The 12,386-nt window shown below is 40.0% G+C and overlaps 1 protein-coding gene across 1 annotated transcript in view; it reads left to right on the plus strand.

The window, feature by feature from the left end:
• The first annotated feature begins 4,013 nt into the window (after positions 1-4,013).
• ace (angiotensin I converting enzyme (peptidyl-dipeptidase A) 1) overlaps positions 4,014-12,386 on the plus strand; it is a 16,973-nt gene continuing 8,600 nt past the window's right edge. The window contains exons 1-10 of the mRNA XM_035671101.1: positions 4,014-4,377; positions 4,473-4,708; positions 8,191-8,361; positions 8,491-8,578; positions 9,500-9,643; positions 9,778-9,969; positions 10,646-10,743; positions 10,911-11,080; positions 11,329-11,552; positions 11,694-11,838. Of these exons, the coding sequence (XP_035526994.1) occupies positions 4,353-4,377; positions 4,473-4,708; positions 8,191-8,361; positions 8,491-8,578; positions 9,500-9,643; positions 9,778-9,969; positions 10,646-10,743; positions 10,911-11,080; positions 11,329-11,552; positions 11,694-11,838 (1,493 nt within the window). The 5' untranslated portion in view covers positions 4,014-4,352. The remainder of the gene's footprint in view (positions 4,378-4,472; positions 4,709-8,190; positions 8,362-8,490; positions 8,579-9,499; positions 9,644-9,777; positions 9,970-10,645; positions 10,744-10,910; positions 11,081-11,328; positions 11,553-11,693; positions 11,839-12,386) is intronic.

The raw sequence follows: 12,386 nt of genomic DNA on the forward strand, positions 1-12,386 counted from the left end.
CACACACACACACCTATGGACACACACACACACACACACACACACACACACACACACAATAAGGCAGCAGTTAACACTCTTTGTGGGCAGTTTTATTGTCTCTGGTCACACACAACTGTGAACTCAATTCCAATTAGTCTTCAGGCACCTGCTGCCCTTTTCTCAAACTTTTATCAGTTTTAAAGCCACTGGCTTTGAAACTCTTGTGATATATATTTCTTTTCTCATCAAGGGTATGCAATAATTTCCGGCATAAGACATTTTTCTTTACACTTTACGTAGATTGTGTTTTTCTAACTTAATACTATCATGACCAGGCGTCATTACCCACATGTGTAAAAAGCCTGCACTTTGATTTACTCAACCCACTCGCCTGATCACTTCATCTCCATCCACCTCTATCAGCCCACCTAAGATGTACTCTGTCAATCAGTAGTCAGCCCACTCCACATGTTTACCAGTTGCACATGTGCCTCAAGTTTCCAAAGACATCAGCAAGTATATGAGAACCTTTGGAGAGATTTTTGAGATATGTTATCTGTTATATGGCTTAATAGATATATGTTGAGTTCTGTTCGGCTGAATGAAGATCTAAGCACATGCTGTCGTCTGCAGGACAGTGTGTTATGATTTTAATCTGGTGATCAAAAGCTGAGCTCATCGTGACCCTGAACCAATCATGTAATTGCTATCCCTGTCTCACTGTGAAGTGATGATGACTTCCCTCTACCATGACTGGATCAGTGATATCGTTGGCCACTGTCGTTGTCATTATAGTTGAGTGGACTCACTCATATGCTTGACTTAGAACAATTTTGTGTCCCTTATTGTAAAGTGTTACCCAACATTTTTATAGTTATTATTCCAGAGGGAAACACCTTATCAGCAGTAGACTGTTTATTACAACATCAAACATTCTGTTGTAGATCTATTGGACATAAAAAGCCATCAGTATCAATTTACTGTAGTCATGCAAATATCAAGGGTTAATAAATAATTTGACTAACTCATGACTATCACTAACTGCTATAAATCAACATGCCAGACACCTGTAGGTTGACACAAACTTGGGAAATATGAATAAAAACTATAAATTTTACTATTGGACAATTAAACATGTAATTTATGATGGACATAAATAAGAACCTTACTGAAAACGTAGACCAAACTCTTAAGATTGGTTTTTCAGCCATTTAAGTCATTAAGCTTTATAATCCCTTTCTTGTGCAATATAAGATCACTCATTTGAACAATATTGTGTTTTATGACCTCATTCAGTCACTGCTCATTCTGAGTGGCTTCACTAAGTAGTTTAAAGACACACTCTCTCTGGTTTCGTTACAGCGGTGTCAGTGTTTTCAAACTCAACACAGTCCACACTTAAGATTTGAATATCAACAGTGAACTGGAGGAACAATTTGGGCTTGTTTTTGGCTGTAACAAAAACTATTGAGTGTGTTCCTATGTACGGTTGGTCTTCTAATATTATTGCTAGTAGTACTACTACTTTGTATCACAAAACTCAAATAGACTGTTTAACAATGTCTAACGTTATTAAGTCAAGAGAAAATAAAATTTAAAAGTTTAATTTCTATGTAGTGTAATAACACATGGTACTATTAGAGGAAAATGTTACTGGACCTCAGAGGACTCTCAATGTTTTTTTTATTCTTTTTTTTTTATTCTTGTTCAGTTGAACTATCTCCAGTGTAATCTGACCAAGTCCCCAGTCAGGGTCAGGTCAATGATCAGCTGGTTGGATGATGGATTCTAACAGAGTGCGAACATGGCTTCATAAAACATAAACAGGATAGCAGGTTAGCAGAGTTGGAGACATCTGTCATACTGAAAGCTTTGACACAATGTCTTCCCGATATGAAGGGCGAGTGTGACAACTTCACAAACAACTTCTTTATGTTGCTGAATCAACAGAAATGTAAAGATTGGGTAAGTGATTCTGGTGAAATCCAATATCCATGACAAATACCATGATGTAGTGCTACTGTTAATAACGAAACAACTGTCGCTACATGACACATAAATCCTGGCTGGAATAACAAATGTTGCCCGATCCACTTTGTTTGTTAACTACTTTTCAGTGCACAAACAGATTGGAAAGCTAGCAGACTCCATGAATTTGAAAAAAAGTGTACTTACCTAGAGTCACATTACGTAGAATTGCCTACCCCAGCTTTAAAGTGGCTGCAAATTGTTTTATCATTATCATTTGCATTTGCAGTCCCCCTCAGCTCTCTAAAAATGTGCTCACTGTTTTAATTCTACAACATGCAACTTTAAGGTCACCGCTCTCATCAGTGTCATCTCCAGCTGCAGAAAGCAGCTGTTTTCACAGAAAAAGCAAAGAGAGGACTTGGTGGAGACCAAAACAGAGGTAAAGGAATATTCGATTTACATTCATCAGGTGGCAAAAAACACTTCAAATGATTTTCTAATGTTGCTCAATGTATAAATAAGCAACCATTTCCTAAAATGTTCACCATATCAATGATTCCTCTCTTCCATATGTATAGACCTTTTTCCACAGCAGCCAACCTTAACTAGTACCATTGGTATGTCTGTGTTTAACCTACTTTTTCACGTTAAAATGGCTGCTGTAAAAAAGGTCTGTAGCTGTTCTTGTAGCTGTCATTACATCTGCCCAGGGACTGCAGTTAAAAATTAGACAAGATAGCTAAACAGGCTCATATACAGAATACCTATTAACACACACACACACACAGCATTTTCCAGTCGTGGTTAATTTGGTTTACCTGCCTCCTGTGGTTACAGCAAGTTGCTGTTTAATACAACACCAAAATGGTTGAGCTACTTTGTTACCCGTACAATTTGTGATCTCATTCCATGCAGCAAACACACAGGACGTTTTCCACCCAACAGTAAGGCAGTAAAACTGATTATCCTGCTGAGGAGTTGGAGGTGTACAGCCTGTTGCCTGCGGCTCTTCATCTAACAGCTCACTGTGGGTCCTTCTCCCATTACTGCCCTGCAACATAATTAAACCGTTATTTTGGTGTGTACCACTGACTGTTTGTACACGCATTTTTGATAACTGATCGCGGGCAGCGTAAACACGGTAACAATTAATTGTGTTTCTTGTGGTTTCTTCACAATAAAAGCCAACTTTTTGCCAGTACAATGCGTTTAATGTGCAGCAGCAGTCTTTCCTGTGTGCATGCAGCAGACACAGAGTAAGGACTAAGTATCAAGGCTGTAATCTGTTTTCCTGTAATTCCCACACCAGACATGGAAATGGTTTACTGATTATTTCAAAAACGGAAGAAAGAACTATTTTATCAGGTCACAACTGCCTTTGCTGTAAACGCTGTGCAATGAGCACCATAAATAGAAGAACAGGATTTATTCCTTCATTACATCTGCACTGAGCGTTGTCTGGTACAGCCTCATTCAAACTCTCTCGGAGGATTCCAGGAGAATGAGAGAGTCTAACAGCTCAACTCAGTGAATCTGTACAGTTTACTCTGTAATTATGGAAAGAACACGTGTTTCTTATTCCCCCTAAGAGGAGGAAATAAACAGCTCTGGAATATTTTACCCCTTCATACTCTAACGCTAATCTGACAGTGACTGATATAAGATGCCCTTTTTGCACTCAGTCGCTGTGCAACAGCCAGTGAAATGAGGCTTATGCCATGCTACAGCATATTGGTACTATACAGTTTGGGATTTTTACTACAAAGATGCCAAGAATGGAAACAGCTTGAAAATCCTTCCACTGCTTAACTGCTGTGAACCTCCTCCACCGGCCAAAAACCTTTTTTCTGGGAGGTTCTTGCAGACATTTCACTGTTTTGTGACTCTATCTCAATTTTTCTTGCACAGCTTTTGCAACCCACAGCCTTCGATCCTGTCACGCCCTCCCTTTTCATTCCCCTATTTTCCCTGTCTCTGTAACTCCCCCTCCCTCTGTTGTCACTAAGCTGAAGGAGGGAACTGAGAGCAAAGTATGTGGAGTCCGTCCCAGACTCTGGTGCTGGTTATTGAGGACCCGCCACTCTACAGGCAGGCAGGCAGGCAGACACACTGCACTGGTGTGTCATATCTTATCTCTCATCTCCTACAGTTATAGAAACTTGGATCTTATCAAAGATACTGACAGCCCTCTAAATTCTGACAGGCTGGTTAACAGAAGAAGAAGGGAGGGAGAAAAGATAGTAGTCAGGGAGGGGTATGGGGGGAAATATGTCCAGTGCTGTAAAGTGGTAAGAGGGAAGGCTGCAGAGAAGTGTGGGCTGGGTTAAACTGGCACTTAAAAAGAAGCTCGCTTTGGCTTTTGTGCATTTCAACAGCAGGCAGGCTGGGTGAAGGAGTGGATGAGACAACAGCTCCAGGGGGAAGGTGTACTCTCACTTCATTGGAGCAAGTGTATTTTTAGCTCCCAACTCTTTCACTTAACAGTTTTTCTCTTCCACTCTTTACTTGGTGGAGGCTAGCCATGGGCACCGGTGTGGACAGGTTTCTGTGGACAGTGCTGCTGCTGCTGCCAGTCTTGGGACTGTCTGAGGCTCTGCCAGCAAGCTGGCTGCCAGGGGAATATGCAAACACCACAGATGATGCATTAAGATTCCTCAGCGAGTACAACAGCACTGCCGAGCAGGTGCTGTTCTACAGTGTCTCTGCCAGCTGGAACTACAACACCAACATAACGGACCACAACTCCATGCTTCAGGTAGGACAACTCCTGGATTTTTGAGCTTAGAGGGTGACAGGTTAGCTGAACCTTTTATAATGCTGGTATGAAATTGGCCGATTTAGATCAGTTCTTGCCAGCACTGGCACCTCGTCACCATAAATGCATGCATGGTCAAGGGTTTCTGTGGAGCTGAGCCCTGCTTGACTTGGAGATCTCCCCTATTCATCTCTCTCCAGAAATACATGCTCAGTTTCCTCCCAGCGCAGCCAACTCAGCTTGTGTGTTACTGGAAATACAAAGCAGATCTAAATGCCTGCAGCGCGAACGTCTTCAAGTTTTTAATACATTTCTAGGGGGTCTTATGTGCTATTATTTCCGTTTTACGCTATTTTCTGCTTAATACAGTTTCTCCAGATGGACTCGTGTGCCACAGGATGTAGTTTTCCACACACTAATAGTCTTTATTGTACAATATGGCAATATTTGCAGCCTGTAAAATGCCTCACCTTTGCAGGAGTTTCTAAATGGGGCTATTTAGAGGCAAGTTATGAGACATTAGGTTAATAGCAGATTGCAACGGTTTTACAGCTTCATCTCACCATTTGCCTGATAAAGTTTTGCATAAGCATTAAAGACAAGGGAGACAGGATACCGTCAATAAACCAGGAGAAACGAACAGCCAGGCAGGAGGCTGCAGGAGCAAATGAAACTGTAGAGGTGTGAAAGAGTATAGACTTGCCTTCAGGCACGCATTTGTATTCACTCATATATAAACTCATGAAAGCAAATTATAAAACGACACACTCAGGAAAGAGTTTTTTTTCTCTGTGTGTGCTTGGACAGCTGTCACAACAGGATTTCTGTACACTATCAGGCTTTGAACACACACTGAACAGGTGGAAATGCGGCCCCCACCACACCAGTGTCAACAGGGTCAGGCTGCAGAATGTGCTCTGCTCTCCACAATGTGTCCGGGATGTAAGGTGAAAGATGAGCAGGCTTGTAGTTGCCATGTATGATTTTTTTTCTGGGCAGTTCAAAGATGGGATCAAAGTGGATCAGAGCAATGAGGTCCATCTGATCTGGCAGCCAGGGGGAACATGGCAACTCAGCCTGACAGACAAATCTTTTAATGTTGGCATTCCACTTATGCTGCACTGTAAGCCCATTACATCCAAATTATTACAACATGTACACTCTGTTCATGCACACAAAGCAAATACATGCACACACACTTCCCTCCTCAGCCCTGGCAGCTTCAGAGGTGAGGGTGATTTGGTGCAAATGAGGCTCAGGTGAGATCATGTGTAAAGGATCAAACAGAATGAAGATCAGGTCACAAGCTTCTTATCATGCAGAATAAAAAGCGATGAGCGTGGATATCAATGACTGATGTCCTTTGAACCCCAGAATGAAATACCAGCCGCCTTCCAAGTGTCACAATCAGACCTGAGGCTCAGTCATTCATCTTTCTGTATACTGACAGCTTTTTCATGCGACTCGAATGTGAAGTGGTTTCATTTTGAAATACTGTAAATCCGTTTTGTCGCTCAAGCAGAATTTTTTCCTAAACTTCAACAATATTTCAGATACAAATACTTTTAAATAACTATTTAGCTAAATAATAACCTTATTGTATTTAACTTTAAAGCTAACAATCAGAGAATGCGTTATCTTATTTTGGAAAAACACTTTTACAGTCGTGTTGGATTAATGTCCACTTATTTTTTGTACACATACATATGTTCAAAGGGTAAATAAGTATGAAGATTTGTTAATGGGGAAGTTACTGTAACACTTTGCCTCTTTACAAATGGCAATACTGATTGCAGCTTGTGTAACAGAAAGACCTTGAGGGAAAGAAAAACACAAAAAAGGCATTTCCACCTTATCTTTACTGTATTTATTCGGTTGAGTATGTGATTATCTGAGTGGATGAATGGGTGTAGGCATGCTGGAAAAAACGAATGAGAAAAAGACAGAGATTGAGAGGAAGAGCACAAAGGTCAGAGTTAATGCTTCAACTCCCTGTTACCAGTTCCCTGCCTGTTATTTTAGGGTGAAAGACAGATAAGAAAGGCTTTAATGAAAACATTACTGGAACGAAGCTATTGTCAGTTTTATCAGGGTGTTTGTTGAGCAACTAGTGAGCTGTGAGCACAACACATTGCTCACATGTTGTTTCATCATTAGTGTATTTGCAGACATTTCCCATTAGTATGACTAAACAAGTTAAAATTACACTGTGGTTGACACAGAGTATAAGGTTACAACCCATTAAAACTAAAAATGTATATGGGACACATAATGTTGTAAGAGTACAGTGGTATTTCATCATTTTGAATTGCAGCAAATAAATGTGAAATCAATCACATATACTATTCATGCAATGTTCCACAACAGCCTTGGCTCCATCCATTCTTCCAACACTTCATTGTATATGCTGAGAACACCTACAGTGTGTCCTTGACCTCCCAGAGTGCCATAAAGAAACGTCCTGGAGATTCACTGAGGCCATATATAAACATGTGTATCTGAGCAAAAAATGCATTTCTCAAAAATATTACCATTGAGCTAGGATTATTTTGTCCTTGCTCCCAAGACAGACAGAGCACTTTATTGATCCCAGAGGGAAGATGTGTTGGTACAGCTGTCAAGGAACATATGAAGTCACAAATGACATGTTGTAGGTACAGGAGTTGAATAACAAGAGCTTACAGCCCTGCCACTGTCATGAAAATGACAGATGCCATGAATAAGGACTAAATGTAATAACTATATGTAACTATAAATATATATACTGGATATATAGGCGTAAGAACCTGAGCTTCTTCAAAAAGTAGATTGTAGGTCTTGTTGTTCCAATAAGGCCTGCAAATAATTAACCCCTGTATCAGTATCTTTTTATTCCTGTACTCTCATTGCTGCCCACCTTCTACTCCTGGCATACATGAATATAGTAAAATAATAACTAACTACAGAGAAAAATAATTCTTAATTTCGTCAATGTGGACCATGCTTGCTTGTAAAAACATTTTCAGATATAAAGAAGCTTAATGACTGATGCTATATATTTATTACCACCTTTATTAGGCCTTCACATTCAAGTTTCTGAGTGATTGCAGAAATTAAAGGTCTAGTGTGGTTACATTTAGGAGGATCAATTAGCAGAAATGGAATATAATATTCATAGCTATGTTATTAGTGTATAATCACTTGAAAATAAGAATTGTTGTTTTTTTGTTACCTTAGAATGAGCTATTTTAATCTACAGTCCTCTTCTATGAAGGCCGCCATGTTAAACCACCATGTGTGTACAGTAGCCCAGAAAAAACAAACCAAATAGTGGCTCTAGATAGGACCTTTCACGTTTTTTGGCAGCCACCATCGTTTCTCCAACATGTGAGCAGTATTTAGTTGGTTGCAATCTGCAACTTCACCGCTACACGCCACTAACCCATTTTTTAAAGAAATTCAATATTTTTTTTTAATTCACTTCCTCCTCCTCTCGTCTTCAGGTAACTGCATCCCTTGAAGAGCAGGCCTTCTCATCAGCGTGGGGGTTAAAAGCCAAGACGACTTTCTCTCAGGAGGTTCTCAACTCTCTCCCTGACCCTAAAGACACGAAACTGATGGACAAGATCAAGACACTGGGAGCTGCCAACCTGCCCGAGAATGAAAGAGAGGAGGTTTGTTCCTGTTTCATATTTCCTAACTGGGAACTTTGCTGAGTCCATGTCATGTTTTTGTCAGTGTATCAGCGCTGAGCTCTTTGGAACATCAAAGACTGACTTCACATCTCTCTTTCTTGTTTCCAGTATAACACAATTCTCAGCACCATGGACAATATCTATTCAACAGCCAAGGTGCATCCAGAGCCAAACATAAGCTGGAGCCTGGAACCTCGTGAGTAAATATAGAATAAAGGCTTAGTTTGAGACTTGAAATGCATGAATTATATGATACAGATGTTTTTGGGTTATTAGAAAAGAACAGGAACGGAGCAATGTTGTGGAATATGAAACAAATAACAATGTGGAGAGGAGCCTAGCAAGAAAGATGATCTTATCTGCTCTTGCAAAAGTAACAGGATGGGCAAAATACTTAAAGAGAGGTCTCCAAAGGAAGTGTTATGGATGTGGCCATGAGTGTTGAGTAAAAAGCTTTACAGCATGTCAGTAGCTTTTTAACGCATGTATTGTGAACAATGGCTCAGTGTTTTGTCAGGAACAACTGCCAAAAGTAATCGGGAGATATCCTTGTGCACACACACAGTAGGACAAGAGAGCAAAATTACAATTATAAACAATTATTTCTACTAAAACCTAATAATGGCAAATATAAATAAGCTAATTTACTATTCTTAATAATTATTATTATTGGTTTCTTAATCTTGCAAACAATCTAAGGTCGAACAGGGTTATTCGAAGTATGTGGTACATCCCTTCACAAAGAACATAGTGTCATTGTAATAACAAACAGACCGTCAGCAATCACTTTTTCCACCATTTCAACCATCGTCTGTGCTCTCTTTTTCTTCACCTTCATTTCCTCTTTTTGGCATTTTAAAGATAAATGTTGTTTTACATGACACCTAGAATATCAGAGTTGCCATAACTCAAAGCTAATCTCTTGGATAATGTGTCTGTTCTCGCTTTTTCCTGCTGAGAGAGCATGAAGTCATCTAAACACTAATATATCTTGATTGTTTAAGGAAATACTTTTGTGGCTTTTTAGTTATATTGTTTGTCTGTGCACCAGATTAGGTCAGCTTCTGCCTTTTCTTTATGAATGATGATGTGTTGGATTTTTTTTTCCGTTCTGCAGATCTCACAGATATCATGGCCAACTCCAGGAGCTACAAGAGGCTGCTGTACGTCTGGGAGGGCTGGCACAATGCATCAGGTGTACCTCTCAAACAGTACTACCCCAAATTCGTGGAGCTCAGCAACAAAGCCTCTCAAGCTGATGGTAAGAACTTCCTCTTGACCTCTGGCATAAAGTTTCACAATTCTCCAAATAACTAATTCATTTGATTAGAACGAGGATAGAAGAAAAATGGAGTGCAACAGAGAGACAGAACATTAACATTTTGTCCTGTTTAGGTTTTGCGGACACTGGAGCAGACTGGCGCTCTTGGTATGAGACTGAAACCTTTGAGCAGGATCTTGAGCATCTCTACAGGACCATCGAACCCCTCTACCAGAACCTGCATGCTTTTGTGCGCCGCCAGCTCTACAACCAGTACGGTCCCAAGTACATCAACCTTAAAGGACCCATCCCCGCCCACCTGCTAGGTACAACGCAGCGTTTTTATGTTGCTTACGTAAACTATCTACTGTCAAGAGCCATGAATCAGGGAGTGTATGAAAATGAGGTCAGAAAAGTGGGGGGGAAGAAAAGACGCAGAAGACAACAATCCTTTATCCAGGCTTTATTTGGATCAATATATATATTTTTTTTTCATCATTTTTATTGTGCATTATTGCAGAACTATGGTCTCTAACAACTAAGTTAGCCCATGTTTGTATACATCACCAGTTGATTTGTCTTCCCAGATGTGCATAGTGCCAAAAAAAGAGGAAAAAGAGACTGCCTAAGAGAGATTGTGAATTAAATATTTGTTTAGGGATTTTTTTTATCCACAGAGCTTAACAAATTCGGTTATTTTACCAACTGGATCAAACCCCATAAAAATAATGCATGTTTAACTCAACTCATCCTGTTCTCCTTCCCACCCCAATCCAATAATTTTTGTGAAGTTCCTAACATAAACACTCATTATTTAATAAAAGCTGTAAAATCATCAAAGATATAATTGCACGTGCTGGGGACGATAGAAGCTCAGCGTATTATCATTTTATGTGCTTATCTCATTACTGCAAATGATGTATTTCCTACAGTGCCTCTGAGCGGAAGATTACGTAACAAGTTAGAATGGTTGCTTAAGTGTGTTTTCTTCCTCACACTCAGGAAATATGTGGGCCCAGACCTGGAACAATGTTTATGGTATGATGATCCCATTTCCTGACAAACCCAACATGGATGTGACTGATGAAATGATCCGACAAGTAAGTATGGGGGAAAGATTTTGTGCCACCTGCTGTGATGGATTTTAGAGGGGGTAAAAAAGTATTCTGTAGGTCTTGCATACAGTAACTTTTCTATTTTTAGGTGATTATAGTTTTGTTAGATGGCACTGAGCTGAATTGTGACTGTAATCTTTCCCTCTTCGCAGGGCTACAATGCCACGCACATGTTCCGTGTGGCTGAGGAGTTCTTCACATCTCTGGGTTTAGAGAAGATGCCTGAGGAGTTCTGGGAAGGATCTATGCTGGTGAAGCCTGAAGGTCGAGAGGTGGTGTGCCATGCGTCTGCCTGGGACTTTTACAACCGCAGAGATTTCAGGTAATATTTATTATATATTTAGTTACAAATGAGCGCTTTGTTATAGTTACACTTAATTCATTTAAGCTTATTACTTATAAACTGAAAATGTCAATGTTCATTGGATGTGGATGCACACACCCTTGAATTAAAATATAAAAGTCAGAACAAAACACTCCTAATACTTATGGACTTAATACAATGATTGCTAAAAAAACTTGATAATGAGAATTCATTAATCAATGATATTGATGTTTCATCCTCTGTAGGATCAAGCAGTGCACCACAGTAACGATGGAGCAACTCTTTACTGTACACCATGAGATGGGGCACGTCCAGTATTACCTGCAGTACAAGGACCAGCCCGTCGGCTACCGTCGCGGAGCCAACCCTGGTTTTCACGAGGCTATTGGCGATGTTTTGTCTCTCTCCGTTTCCACACCCAAACATCTGAAAACCATTAATCTGCTGGAATCTGTAACCTCTGACGTTGGTAAATAGACTAAGACAGAAATAAATAAAATCTAAGCCACTTAAATACTCTCCCACAAATTGCCAACATCAGAGCGATTAAAATTAAAATTTTCATAATTTAAATGCTTAAAAAATGAAATGCTGTATTGTGTTTCTCCAGAAACTGATATCAACTACCTGCTGAAGATGGCTCTGGAGAAGATAGCCTTCCTTCCCTTTGGCTACCTCATTGACCAGTGGAGATGGGGTGTGTTCAGTGGGCACACACCTCCAGAGCGGTACAACTCTGACTGGTGGTACCTCAGGTAGGCTTTTATGCACAGGCTTAATACACTTTCATGTTAGAAGAATAGTTTTTGGGAAATATAATTATTCGTACATTAGATACACATATGAACATTCATATATCATCCCCTTTTAAGTTGATACTAAATGCTCCACTATGTCCACCAACTAGTCACTGTGTCTGTCTGCTGTTTGGTGCTGAGCAGGTAGTGCAGAGTGGGCTTTTAGAGCTTTTTGGCTGAAAATAGCTGCCTGCTGCAGCCAAAAGCAGCACTGAGAGCGGTGAGATTGAGTTGAAAGTCATTATAAAGCTCTGTAAACTCGAGGGGAGCTGCAGACTTGGATGAGTCTAAAGCATTAAAGAGTGTTATATCATTATCATAAAAAAAAATTGTTATAGCTGCTCTAATGAAACTTTCAGTGAATGTTAGACTGATATTCTATAACCCCTTTACACCTGAGACTGAGCAAATCCCAGCCCCAACACATCAACTCAAGCTGCTCTGTATTACTACAGAAGACTGTGGTTGTACTGGCTGGCATTTCACACTTGTGTGTGTGTGTGTGT

This window comes from Morone saxatilis, unplaced genomic scaffold (genome assembly GCF_004916995.1).
Source record: "Morone saxatilis isolate NCDOM2014 unplaced genomic scaffold, NCSU_SB_2.0 Contig1, whole genome shotgun sequence".
NCBI lineage: Eukaryota > Metazoa > Chordata > Actinopteri > Moronidae > Morone > Morone saxatilis.